At 39.7% G+C, this 12,897-nt stretch overlaps 1 protein-coding gene across 3 annotated transcripts; it reads left to right on the top strand.

Annotated features, from left to right (window-relative positions):
- Nucleotides 1–963: 963 nt before the first annotated feature.
- LOC147313649 (uncharacterized) lies at nt 964–12,676 on the top strand. 3 transcript variants are annotated; one of them, XM_086263336.1, is made up of 3 exons: nt 964–9,948; nt 10,156–10,266; nt 10,353–12,676. In XM_086263336.1, the coding sequence occupies exon 1, from the start codon at nt 1,177–1,179 to the stop codon at nt 8,704–8,706; it is 7,530 nt and encodes a 2,509-aa protein (XP_086119462.1). In that variant the 5' UTR covers nt 964–1,176; the 3' UTR covers nt 8,707–9,948; nt 10,156–10,266; nt 10,353–12,676. The 3 variants fall into 3 exon arrangements, with proteins under 3 accessions (XP_086119462.1, XP_086119465.1, XP_086119464.1); XM_086263339.1 differs by having other exon boundaries at nt 10,148–10,266; XM_086263338.1 differs by having other exon boundaries at nt 10,089–10,266.
- The last annotated feature ends 221 nt before the right edge of the window (nt 12,677–12,897 follow it).

The following is a 12,897-nucleotide window of genomic DNA, read 5'->3' as shown; positions in this document are numbered from 1 at the left end:
TTATAAGCAATTCTGTCTATCCTATCACTCTCCCAACTCTATCTAATTTGAAAGCCATTCTATCTTGTATCCCTCTATCCCTACTGCTCTATCTAATTTGAAAGCCATTCTATCTTGTATCCCTCTATCCCTACTGCTCTATCTAATTTGAAAGCCATTCTATCTTGTATCCCTCTATCCCTACTGCTCTATCTAATTTGAAAGCCATTCTATCTTGTATCCCTCTATCCCTACTGCTCTATCTAATTTGAAAGCCATTCTATCTTGTATCCCTCTATCCCTACCGCTCTATCTAATTTGAAAGCCATTCCATCTTGTATCCCTCTATCTCTACTGCTCTATCTAATTTGAGAATCCAAGTTTTGAGAATCCTTTCAGAATCCAATTTTCAGAAATCCAAGTTACCAGAACTTGATCTATCTGTTACAGAATTCTGAGAGATCTCTGCTCTCACTGCTCTTTCTTTCCTGTCATTAAGCTCTCTCACATTCAGTCATTTTGCTTTAAATTACAAGTTGAATATACAGTAGTAGAATTACAGTACAGTAGAACTTATAGTAGAAACTACTTACACAGCCCTACATTTGTCATTTTAATTTTGCATTAGACTTTAGTTTGGACTGCTAGTTTGGCTTACTTTGATCAATTGTATAAAATATCACCTTTTTATAAGTTTATTTGTAATAAGATAATCTGGTTATTTTGTAATACATACATTCAGATAAATAATAAATCAGATCCAGTCTGTTAGTCTGTTTCATTGGCTATAACATTTGACTGCAAGTTTATAGTATTATTATTTAAGGACTAACCCATTTTGTCACTCAGTGTAAGTATTCAGTCAGTATTGTCATCGAGAAGTGCCTGAGGACCCAGACTTCCTGTTTCCTGACTGCTGCAGAACATCCAGCTGAAGAAACCCCGTTTCTAAAAGAGGTACAATAAAACGGACCAAATTGTTTCCAGAGAACTTTGAATTTCCTTTATTTTGAGTTTGGAGTACAAATCAGCTTTTTAACATCTATTCATATATTCATAAAAACATTTTATAGTATAATAGTACATTTCTCAGATTTAACAGTAACTTGAGGAGTTATAAGTTTTTCTGTTTCAAGGTTCAGTTTTGTTTATATTTGTGTATAACCACATATAAGTTCCAGATTGTACTTCAGCAAAATGCCAAGAAAAAGTCAAAGGTCGCAGTCCTTGAAGCTTAGATGGCAAAAGCAGAAAGAACAGGTGAATGTTTCTCAGAGCAGTGAGCAGGTAAAGGTTTGTGTTTCAGCTTTTCCCAGCACAGAAGTGCAGAGCAGTGTTCAGACAGCCACAGTGTCTTATGCAGATGTGGTAAAAAGAAGTGTTCCCTCAGTGTCTGTCCCAGAGCCTGAAGTTATGCAGGTAATCCAGACTAAACCCCAGCTAACTGTACAAACACAGCATGATGGACAAGCTCCAGGACAGTCTCATGTACAGGTTACAAACAGTGAAAGTCCACGAGTGAGTAGCGTCTGTGCTTCCCGAAGCCAGGCCGCTCCTAGGTATGGAAAGTACCGGAATCAGCAATGCATGGCTAACAGCTTGGTTTTCCTGTCATTCTTACACGAGGATGAATTTATTACCAGAGCAGATCTAAACCGTGTGTTGGACAAAGGCCATGCAGTCTATTCAGATGCCAGATTGAGGTTTGTGAACAGTGTGTTTCTAGCCTGCGATGAACTTCCTTCAGTTGTTACCAGCCGCAGACACGAGTATCAAGTCGACATGTCTCAGTTTGCTCATTACGGCACATTTGATGGTACAGATCACTTTCCGAGCCTTGAACAGGGACTACAGTGTTTGGCTTCAGACGTTCGCTACGCTTTGCTAGTCATGGGAGGAACAGTCATCGCTGTTAGCAGGCTGACTTCAGGTGAATATGCATATTTTGACCCTCACCCACGTAAGTCTACTGGTATGCCATTGTCGCTAAGTGCAAGTGGTGGAACTGCAGTTATGTTGAAGTTCACACGTCTTAATGACATGATTGACAGGATCAAACGTTTGTACAGAATGTTCAGCATCGCACCAAGCTGCACTTATGAGCTACAGCCCATCGAGTTTCACAGTGAAAACGCTGCTGACCAAAGAGATGCTGATGAAAACAGACAAACAGCTACAACTGTTCCAGCACCAGCTTTAAATGAACCTGAATTTGAAACTCCAAAGTCCACTGAGCAGACACAGAACACTGTGGCCGACACTTTAGCTACTGAAGTGATGTCATCCAGAGTGGATTATTCAAATGAGCCAGCTGCTGAGCTGAACAATCGTCCTTCTGATTATTTAGAAATAGAAACCTCTGCATCTTCTGTAAGAGACACTCAGGTAACATCAGATTCTGTTCCTCAGAATGATTCAAACAGTGCCTCCAGTTCAACTAAGATAACAGAGGAACTCTCAGATAAACTGCTGAAATATAGTAAACATGAAAGGCAAAAAATGAGGAGAAGATTATTGACCCAACAAAAGCTACCACAGAGAAAGGAAAATCAGAAGACGAAAGAAAGGCAGATGTACAGGTTTGATGAAAGCTTCAAGACAAAGAAAAAAAACTCAACTAAGAAGTGTAATGATCCTGATCACAGACAGAAAAAGAGCATGTACAAAAATGAATTGTATAAATTAAATGCTACCTATAAGGAGAAACAGAGAGAACATTTTAGAAAGATGTATAGGGAAAGTGCTAAAATTAGAGAGAGAAAAAGAGAATGTGTCATAAGGACATATAAAGACAATCCCCTATTCAGAGAAAAGCAGAAGGAACGTGTAACAAGAACATATAGAGAGTCTCCCATATTCAGAGAAAAGCAGAAGGAACGTGTAACAAGAACATATAGAGAGTCTCCCATATTCAGAGAAAAGCAGAAGGAACGTGTAACAAGAACATATAGAGAGTCTCCCATATTCAGAGAAAAGCAGAAGGAACGTGTAACAAGAACATATAGAGAGTCTCCCATATTCAGAGAAAAGCAGAAGGAACGTGTAACAAGAACATATAGAGAGTCTCCCATATTCAGAGAAAAGCAGAAAGAGCGTATAAGAAGAATATACAGAACTTGTGCTGGATTCAGAGAGAAACATAAAGCTTACATGAGGTCATATGTATATAACCTATATAAAAAAAGCGAAGATTTTAAACAGAAAAAACGATCTTATATGACAAAGCGGTATGGAGAAGAAAAACAATTTCAGCAACAACACAAGGACAATATGAGAGAACGAATGAGAGTAAAATATTGGAACGGTTTTTCTTTCAGACAGATGCATAATATCAGATGTGCAATGAATATAAAACGGAAATATCGCCAGATGCATCGACCAGCTGAGAGTTTACAGTGTCATCCAGAGAACACTTTAATGAATGAGGCCATATCTCGTTTCAGATCAAACATTAAGTCAGCACCATCTTATGTTTGTACTGTTTGTCTAAAAGCTTCTTTTCCTAATCAGGTGAAAATCTGCAAAAGAGAAAATTACTCAAAACACCAGACTGTAGCTCATCAGTGCCTAACTGGTAAATTTGTTCATGTGTGTGATGAAGCATGTCATGATCACTGCAGCTTTCCTGTTGAGAGAAAAAAAGAGTATATCTGTCACACATGTCACAGTTCCCTCAAAAGTGGATGCATGCCCAGGCTTGCTGCTGTTAATGGTTTAGAACTGCAGGATATTCCAGCTGAACTTTGTGATCTCAACATTCTGGAGAGACATCTGATTGCCAAATGCATACCATTTGCTAAGATTATTCCTCTTCCAAAGGGGAGACAGAGACTCATACGTGGTAATGTGGTGTGTGTACCATCTGAGGTCCAACAAACAGTTGACTCTTTACCGAGGATCAGAAGCCAATCACAGATCATGAGGATAAAGCTGAAAAGACGACTGTGCTACAAAGGCCATCAGCTGTTCCAGACTGTCACCTGGTCTAAACTCATTCAAGCTCTGCGTAAACTGAAACAAATTCATCCACAGTACACAGATATTATTATCAGAGATGATGCATTGCTTTGTGATCCAACGTTACCTGATGATGACAGCAGTGATGAAGCCAGCATGGCAAGTGATGATTATAATGAAGCAGATTTAATGGAAATTGACAACTATGAAAAAGATGCCCTTTTGTGCGAAAGTGAGTCTGAAAGTGAACAAGCTATTAATATGCAATCCTGTGATGAACAACCAGAGGAACAAAATCCAGATGAACCAGAAAGTGATTTGAACAATGGAGGTTTTGCTCTAGAAAGTTGTCTGCAGCCTGTAGACATTTCAGAAGAGATTCTCTGTTTCACTGATAACACATATTGTGTGGCTCCTGCAGAAAGAAACAATCCTGTTAGCTTCTTCAGAACTCCTCATTTGGAAGCCATGGCATTTCCTGTGCAGTTTCCTACTGGTCAGAATACACTGGATGAAAAGAGACGTCTTAAACTCACACCAAGTGCTTACTTCAAGTCAAGGCTTTTCAACATTGATGCAAGATTTGCTAAAGACACAAATTACCTGTTTTTCTCACAGTTTGTCACTGAAATACACTTGGCTAATTCCAGCATGACAATACAGCTAAGGAAAGGTAAAACTATGACGAAAGATGGACGCAAAATCACATCAGGAATGTTACAAAGTAAGACAGAAGTAGAGAAGCTGGTAAGAAATAAAGATGCAATCAGATTTATGCAGCCACTCAGAGGAACTCCAGCTTACTGGCAGAAAACTACCAGAGATCTATTCAGCATGGTTCGCCAAATAGGAACACCTCAGTTCTTTGTCACTTTCTCTGCTGCTGAGATGAGATGGCCTGAAGTGATTCAAGCAATAAAGAGACAGCAAGGTGAAGAGGTTGATTTTGAAGCCCTGGACTGGTCAGAAAAGTGTGAAATTCTAAGATCAAATCCAGTAACCACCATGCGAATGTTTGATAAACGTGTTGAGGCTTTGTTCAGAGATTTGCTTTTTTCTCCTGCACAGCCCCTTGGTGAGATCATTGATTACTTTTACAGAGTTGAGTTCCAGCACAGAGGTAGTCCACATATACACATGTTGCTGTGGATTCGAGAAAAGGTAGAAGCAGATGTGGATGACGACCAAACTGTCTGTGACTTTGTTGACAGATACATCTCAGCTCAACTCCCTGATCCAGAAAAACAACCTGAACTGCACAAAAAAGTCACTGAGCTACAAAAGCACAGCAAAAACCACACAAAGACATGCTTTAAGAGTGTGAACTCTGGTTGTAGATTTGGGTTTCCCAAACCACCAGCCACAAGAACAATGATTGTGAGACAGGATGAGGATTCAGACACTGAAGCTGCAAAAGCCAAACTCAGACCTTTGTTGAACCTGCTGAAGGAACCTGAAGCTGCTTCCCTCACCATAGAGCAGATTCTGTCACGATGCAACTTGACAATGAATGAGTATGAACAATGCCTCCAAGACATAAACAAGAAAACAGCTCTGATTCTGAAACGTGACCCAAATGAGTGTTGGATCAACAATTACAACCCAGACCTGCTTGAAGCCTGGAACTCTAATTTAGATGTCTCATTCATTTTGAATGCCTATTCATGTATAGAATACCTCTGTAAATATATAACAAAGAAAGAATCTGGCCTCTCTGAATACCTGAAGACAGTTATTGACAACTCTGATAAGAACACCGTCAATGAGTGTGATGAAATGAGAGCTGTGATGCAGGCTTACTCAAAAAAGAGAGAAATCAGCGCACAGGAGTGTGTGACTCGAGTCTGTGGCCTAAAAATGAAAAAATGTTCCCGCAGTGTTGTATTTGTACCAACAGATGATAACCCAGTAAAAATGAGTCGGCCCATGAGCTTCCTGGAAAGCACAACACACGACAGTTGTAATATTTGGATGACAAGTTTGAGTGATAAATACAAATGCAGACCTGAGACCCCAGAATATGAGGAAATGTCACTGGCTGATTTTGCTGCCTTGTGCAGGTTGGTGAGTGGTCCAAATGAAGGAAAAGATGTGCTTCCTCTTCTAAACCAGCTTGGATTTGTACAAAGGCGAAAGAATGATAAACCAGCTATAATCAGATATTACCACTGTTCACAGGAAAAAGATCCTGAGCAATATTATGGTCGACTGTTGAGACTTTACCTTCCACACAGATCAGAGCAGGAACTGAAACCACAAGGGTTCCAAACCTATCAGTCCTTCTACAACTCAGGTTTTGTACGACTTCCATGTTCAGACCACAGTGAGTCTGTGAAAAGGGTTGTGAAAAGAAATAAAGACAAGTATGAGAAGAACTCTGAGGATATTGAGAGTGCACTGGAAGAGTTTGAACAAAATAGGGATGTTGTGATTGATGAATGGTGTAATCTTGCTCCTGAATCTGAAGTTGTGAGGCTGCAATGTGATGAGAATCTTCCTGAGAGACATTCTGATGATGAGAACGAACAGGAGAATGTCCCCGACTACAGTCGTCAGTCTGATGCTGTAACAGAGATCAGAGCCATCAGAGAACAACCTGCAGTAGATCCAGCCGTGGTACGTGTAATGTATCAGAATCTGAACCAGAAGCAGGCCTGCGTGTTCTATGCCATAAGAGACTGGTGTATTCAGCGAGTTTGTGGTTTGAACCCAGATCCATTTTTCTTCTATATCAATGGTGGTGCAGGAACTGGAAAGTCACATCTGATTAAGTGTATTCACTCTGAAGCATCAAAGATCCTGAGCAGACTGCCTGCTAATGCAGAAGAAGCTGACATATCAAATCCAACTGTTTTACTGACTTCATTTACCGGTACAGCAGCTTTTTCTATCAATGGCTCTACATTACATTCTCTACTGAAACTACCCAGGAGTCTGAAACCACCCATTCAAGGACTTGGTAACCAACTGGATGAAGTCAGATCTGAGCTGATGAATGCTGAAATTATTGTTATTGATGAGATTTCAATGGTTTCAAAACCCCTTTTTGCTTATGTGGATGCAAGACTGAAACAAATCAAAGGCACTCAGAGACCTTTTGGTGGAATGTCAGTTTTAGCTGTTGGAGATTTTTACCAGCTGCCACCAGTGCGACAGTCTAAACCTCTCTGTGTTTACGATCCAGAACAGATTGACCTATGGCAGGAACATTTTCAGATGATCACTCTAACCGAGATCATGCGTCAGAAAGATGATGTGGCCTTTGCAGAGATGCTGAACAGGATTAGAGTCAAAGAAAAGACAGATGAGCTTTCTCAGTGCGACAGAGATTTGTTGTCACAGGCTGTGACTGCACCAGAAGAATGTCCAACTGAGGTCTTACACATTTATGCCACCAACAAGAATGTGGAATCCCACAACACAGATACCCTGAAGAAGCTTCATTCAAACATCATAATCATCAATGCAGACGATTTCCAGAAGGATAAATGTACAGGCAGAATGGAACGAAGAGACAAACCATTTACAGGTGGGAGAAATGATTTACCTGACACTCTGAATGTTGCTGAAGGAGCTCGAGTCATGCTGACCAGAAACTTGGACACACTAAACGGTTTGGTCAACGGTGCTTTTGGTATACTGGTAAAGGTGGTGAGATCTGAAAATGATGGACACATAATTAAACTGGGGCTCAGGATGGACAACCGGCAGCCTATGAGACACAACCGCAGTGCTAATGCAGCTTCTGATGATCTGGTTTACATTGAGAGAGCAGAGGAGAGTCTGAAGTTTAAAGGAGCAGTACGCAGACAGTTTCCTGTAAAGCTAGCATTCGCTTGCACAATTCACAAAACTCAGGGTCTTACAACACAGACAGCTGTAGTTTCAATGAAGAACATTTTTGAACCAGGTATGGCTTACGTTGCTCTCAGCAGGGTGACGTCTCTCAGTGGACTCTATTTGCAGGACTTGGATGAGAAAAAGATTTACGCCAATCCCGAGGTAACTGCAGCGCTCCAAACCATGAGACAAGCCAGTGTTGAGGAAATGATGCCTCTTCTTCAGGTCAGAGAAACAGCCAGCAGACTTGACACTCTTACACTGATCCATCACAATACGGAGGGTTTGCCATCTCACATCAGTGACATCAAGAGTCATCATGAAATGTGTTTAGCAGATGTTTTGTGTCTCACTGAGTCTCACCTTCAAGGCTCCTTTGTTGCAGACAGTCTTCATTTGGATGGCTACACCATGTTCAAACGCAACAGACATGTGTCCTACACAAACTTTCCTCACATGGCCAGCAGAAGTGGTGGGGGAGTTGTTGTGTATTTGAGGAATCATTTTCAGGTTCAGGTAAAACAGTATCTGCATAATGTCACTGATCTTGAGTTTTTAGTGTTGAAGGTTCAGGCTCCATTCCCTGCACTCATTGCTGTTGTGTACAGACCCCCTGACTACAGTTTGACACCATTCATGCAAAACCTGGTAAGTCTTTTAGATTCACTTGAAATAATGGACTGTCACCCAATAATTGTGTGTGGAGATTTTAATGAGAACCAGTTGCAGAGTGGAAGAAAACAGATTCTGGAGCAGTTTCAGTCGAGAGGGTATTCACAGCTGATCACTTCTGGCACTACAGACAAGAACACCCTGCTTGACCTCATTTTTATTTCTCAGCCACAGAAATGTCTATATTCAGGTGTTCTGAGATCATATTACAGTTACCACAACCCTGTGTTTTGTGTCCTGTCCTCGAGCCAATCATGAAGTCGTCTGGTGAGTTTTGAAACAATTACAGATCATGTTTGTTACAGAGTTTACTGATTGTAGAGCATGAAAAATATTTTTCATTGAAAAAATTGTCTTCCCTACTCTGTCTGTAAGAAGACCCTTTCTTATTGCAATGTTATTAATCATTTCACCAAATCATTGCTGAACTTCATGCAGAGCAGAGAACATCTGCTATCATGCACCTCTGATCTGAAATGTGCTGCAACATTTATTAAACCAACATCATTTCTTTTATTCTCATGTTTTAAATGACTAAATCTTTTTACTGTGACGTATGTAGCTCAACAAACGAGATCTTCCCCTCCAAGGGCTTGAAAATATGAAATAGTAAATAAATAAATCCCACATAAATGCAGGTATTTAATATGGGTCACATGAATAAATACAGACAATTATATTTTCTTGATTATAGTAGCTTTTGTAGAATCAAAAGTTTTTGTGATGAATGAGTTTTTGCTTATCATGTTTTACAGGTAAAAAATGTCAAAAGTTATAAACTATCTTTAGGCTACCAGAGATGTCTATAATGATACATTATGTAGAGAAAAACATTAGTACAGCTTACAGAATATGTATAAAAACTGATTTAGAAGTAAATGGATAGTTTTCTGAAAGTTCCCGACTACAGTTTAACACCACCCACCCAGATCAGCCCCCAAGTGTCTATGTAATGCTGGTATGGTGTGTGAGTTTGACTTGGCCTTTATCCGGGTGGGTTTGGGTTTGGGTGGATAAAGGCCAAGTCAGAATTCTCTGAGCAGCTGGAAAAAGCTGCTAATAAACAAAGACATCAAAAAGTGTGGGCTTTAGGTGTAGCCCCTGCTTTCTGATGCACTAATTAGACTTAGTAACCGACACCCCATACCAGCATTACATAGACACTTGGGGGCTGAGCTGGGTGGGTGGTGTTATAAGCACGTGTTTTGTTAGATATATTTTTTCAGACACCATCTTCATGAACTGCTGAGCCAAACCTGATCCATCAGTGCTGGACTGCACAGATAACTACATGCCACAAGGAGACTGCTGTGTTATGAACTGCCATACCAGTGTGTCTTCAATGGAGAAGATGACACACCCATCACCTGACCTCCTGCCTGATCTGGAGACCATCATCATGCTGCCACACTACAACCTCTGAGACCATCAATGATGACTCCTACTGAGGAAACTGTATTTCCTGTCAGAGATGCTCAGTGATCCTCAGAGCAGAGAGAGGTATGATTCTTTATCTTTGATAAAAAATGTCAGTGTTTTTAAGTCAATTAATTAATTAAAATCCTGTTTATTGCATAAATAATTCCACACTCAAATGATTATACTTGTTGACACTTTTTGAGTTTTAATTCACATTATAGATTACAAATCTATGCTTTTTCTACTCTGTCTCTCTGTGCATGTATTGCTGTCTTCTGAGTTCTTCAGTGTCCCAACTGAGACATTCAAACCTCCCTGCAGAGCTCATGTCTTTCCTCACCATCATGCGAGTGTGAGATTGCTCTGGATTCTGGTTATGTGGCCTGCAGCACCTATAAGGTATTTCAATATTGTTCATTGTATAACTTATTTGTAGTTTTTAGGCCTTAACACAAATAAAATGTTCCTTTTTCTGTATTTTTTAGAACAAGCTTGTCCAGTGTGCCTGCATTCCAGCTTCACAGAAAAGAACATCAGACACCAGCGAGGGAGGATAAGAAAGACAGACACAACAACATTGTCATCCCCTATGTAGCCGGTGTATCAGAAAAACTCAGGAGAGTTTTCTCCAAATGCGACATCCCAGTGTACTTTAGACCCAGCAACACACTTTGACAGAAACTGGTTCACCTGAAAGACAAAACTCCTAAACACAAACTTAACAATGTGGTGTACGCTGTAAAGTGCAGCGAGGATGGAGGAGTGAAAGAAGCCATTTACGTCCACTGTGAGCGACCATCTTTGAACAGAGGCGGTGGTTTACAACACCAACTGTCTGCCATCTATAATCCAGTTTTGAGTTCCCTCCCCAGACACCGTAACATCCACTCACATCCTGGGAGTGGGCGTGGGTGATTTCCTGACCTCAGGAAATCACATGATAGGGTGGGGCCAGGTTTCACAATGAGCTCACCCAAAACCCTGGCTGATTGGGACCCACACCCACTTTCACACCTTGGCTCATGTGATTAGGTAGAGGATCATCAGGAGGTTCTTTGTCCCTCTTTGGGGAGAAACTCCCACTGGGTTTAAATCTGGGACTCTCCACCATTGACCCTTAGAACTGAAGAAGCTTCTCGGATGAGAGGTGAAACGTCTTCAAGGAACTCAAAGAAGTCCAGACGCTTTTCTTTCCAAGCTCCTTAGACTTCACTTGTGTTAATTACATTTTATTTGTTGTTGTTTTCTTTTAGATTTATATGCAGTGATTGGATGTGGTGGAGCTTTGTTAACCGTGTGGAAAACATCTGTTTGTGATGATATTTACAATGAGGCTTTAAGGTGACAGTTTCCATGTAATTTCAATCCTTTTACTAAGCAAAAACATGTTTGCAATTAACATATTTTTTCAGTTTTGTCTTTTGGATTTATGGTTAACATTCCTCTGTGACAGCAAATACTAAACTGGTCCAAGTAACCAGCATATCATTGGTCAAAGGCAAAAAGGACCACATGTCACACTAGCAATGAATTTGTGACTGTGTTTGTGTTAGTATAGAGTAGGTCTAACAGTGGTTTTCCACATCTGCTCTAATATATAGAGATAATGGGTCAGACATATAAAGTCATTTTGAAAAGTTCATAAAGGTCATTTATATGTGTTCCTCTTTATCATTTTATATCAGGTCACACAGCTGACTTGAGTTTTGATCAGAGTAGAACCATAACATTCATGCTAATGGTTCTACTGTTTACAGTTACTTTATGATGGATTTCACCCTGGTCACAGCACTATGTGAAAAGCTGTTAGAGGTAAAGTTAAGCCAATTAATACCTCATCATAAGTCACTCTCTAACGCAGGGCAGTGATTATTATTCACTGTAATTTATTCCACAACAATGTTCTTTATTTGATTCTTTAAATATGCACATCGATTGTTTAGCTGTGTGACTCTCCACACCTGAAATATATCACAATGTGGACTTCATTTCGACAGTATTTTGTAGATTGGTACCATATTTATCATCAAATCATCTTGTGCATTTATTAACTAAATGTTGTTTGTTTTTGTTTTTTTGTTTGTTTGTTTGGGGGTTTTTTGTTGCCATTTTTACATTTCACCAACTGTGTAAATTCTGCAATTTTACTTTGGTTTTGTTTCACATCAGTTTATCTGCTGGTTGGTATTCCTGTCTTCCTTCTCTCACCCCAACCGGTCGCAGCAGATGGCCGCCCCTCCCTGAGCCTGGTTCTGCTGGAGGTTTCTTCCTGTTAAAAGGGAGTTTTTCCTTCCCACTGTCGCCAAAGTGCTTGCTCATAGGGGGTCATATGATTGTTGGGTTTTTCTCTGTATCTATGAAGCGCCTTAAGGCGACTTTTGTTGTGAATTGGCGCTATATAAATTTAATTGAATTGGTTTTCTTCCTTTTCTAATGTTTCTGGTCATTTTTCACAGTTAAACAAGTAACTTTGAGGTTACGTCATCATTTTCAGCTTTTATCTGTTTACAGTTTTTTCCTAATAATTACATTTCTGCAAAATTATAGCAGTTCTGATAAGTTGTAATATTTCTGCCAAGTTATTAATTTTCTACTAAATTATATCATTTCTGCTAAGTTATGTTATTCTAAATTATTACATTTCTGCTAAGTTGTAGCTTCTGGTACATTACAACATTTCTGCTGAATTGTTATGTTTCTTCTAAGTTATTGCATTTCTGCTAAGTTATTTCATTTTTGTTAACTTGATGTTGTTCTGCAAAGTTATTAAAATTTCAACAACTTTTTAAAAACTGGCTTTGATTTCTACAGCTTCTTCAGCTATTTTCAACTATCTTCAGCAGACAGCTTCAGCTTTACAATTTCTGCAACTTTTCAGCTTTTTCAGCTAGTTTTTGCATGCAGCTTCAGCTTTAAAGCATCCACACTGCATTTTCGCAGGAAATGCAAATTTTTCTAGTTATTATTCTAGTTGCTTCCGTACACTTTTCGCCGTTTAACTACTTCCACAATTTTTGTGCTATTTTCACC

This window comes from Aulonocara sp. 'chitande type north' Nkhata Bay, linkage group LG15 (assembly GCF_057382095.1).
Source record: "Aulonocara sp. 'chitande type north' Nkhata Bay isolate Kocher_YH1m ecotype deep benthic linkage group LG15, A_spYH_male_GT1.1, whole genome shotgun sequence".
Classification (NCBI taxonomy): domain Eukaryota; kingdom Metazoa; phylum Chordata; class Actinopteri; order Cichliformes; family Cichlidae; genus Aulonocara; species Aulonocara sp. 'chitande type north' Nkhata Bay.
Note: the sequence above shows the minus strand (reverse complement) of the source record. Positions and strands in the feature narration are given on the sequence as shown.

What these genes read in the sequence shown, in the direction of transcription:
- LOC147313649 (XM_086263336.1), top strand. Translation starts at nt 1,177, where the DNA reads ATGCCAAGAAAAAGTCAAAGGTCGCAGTCCTTGAAGCTTAGATGGCAA.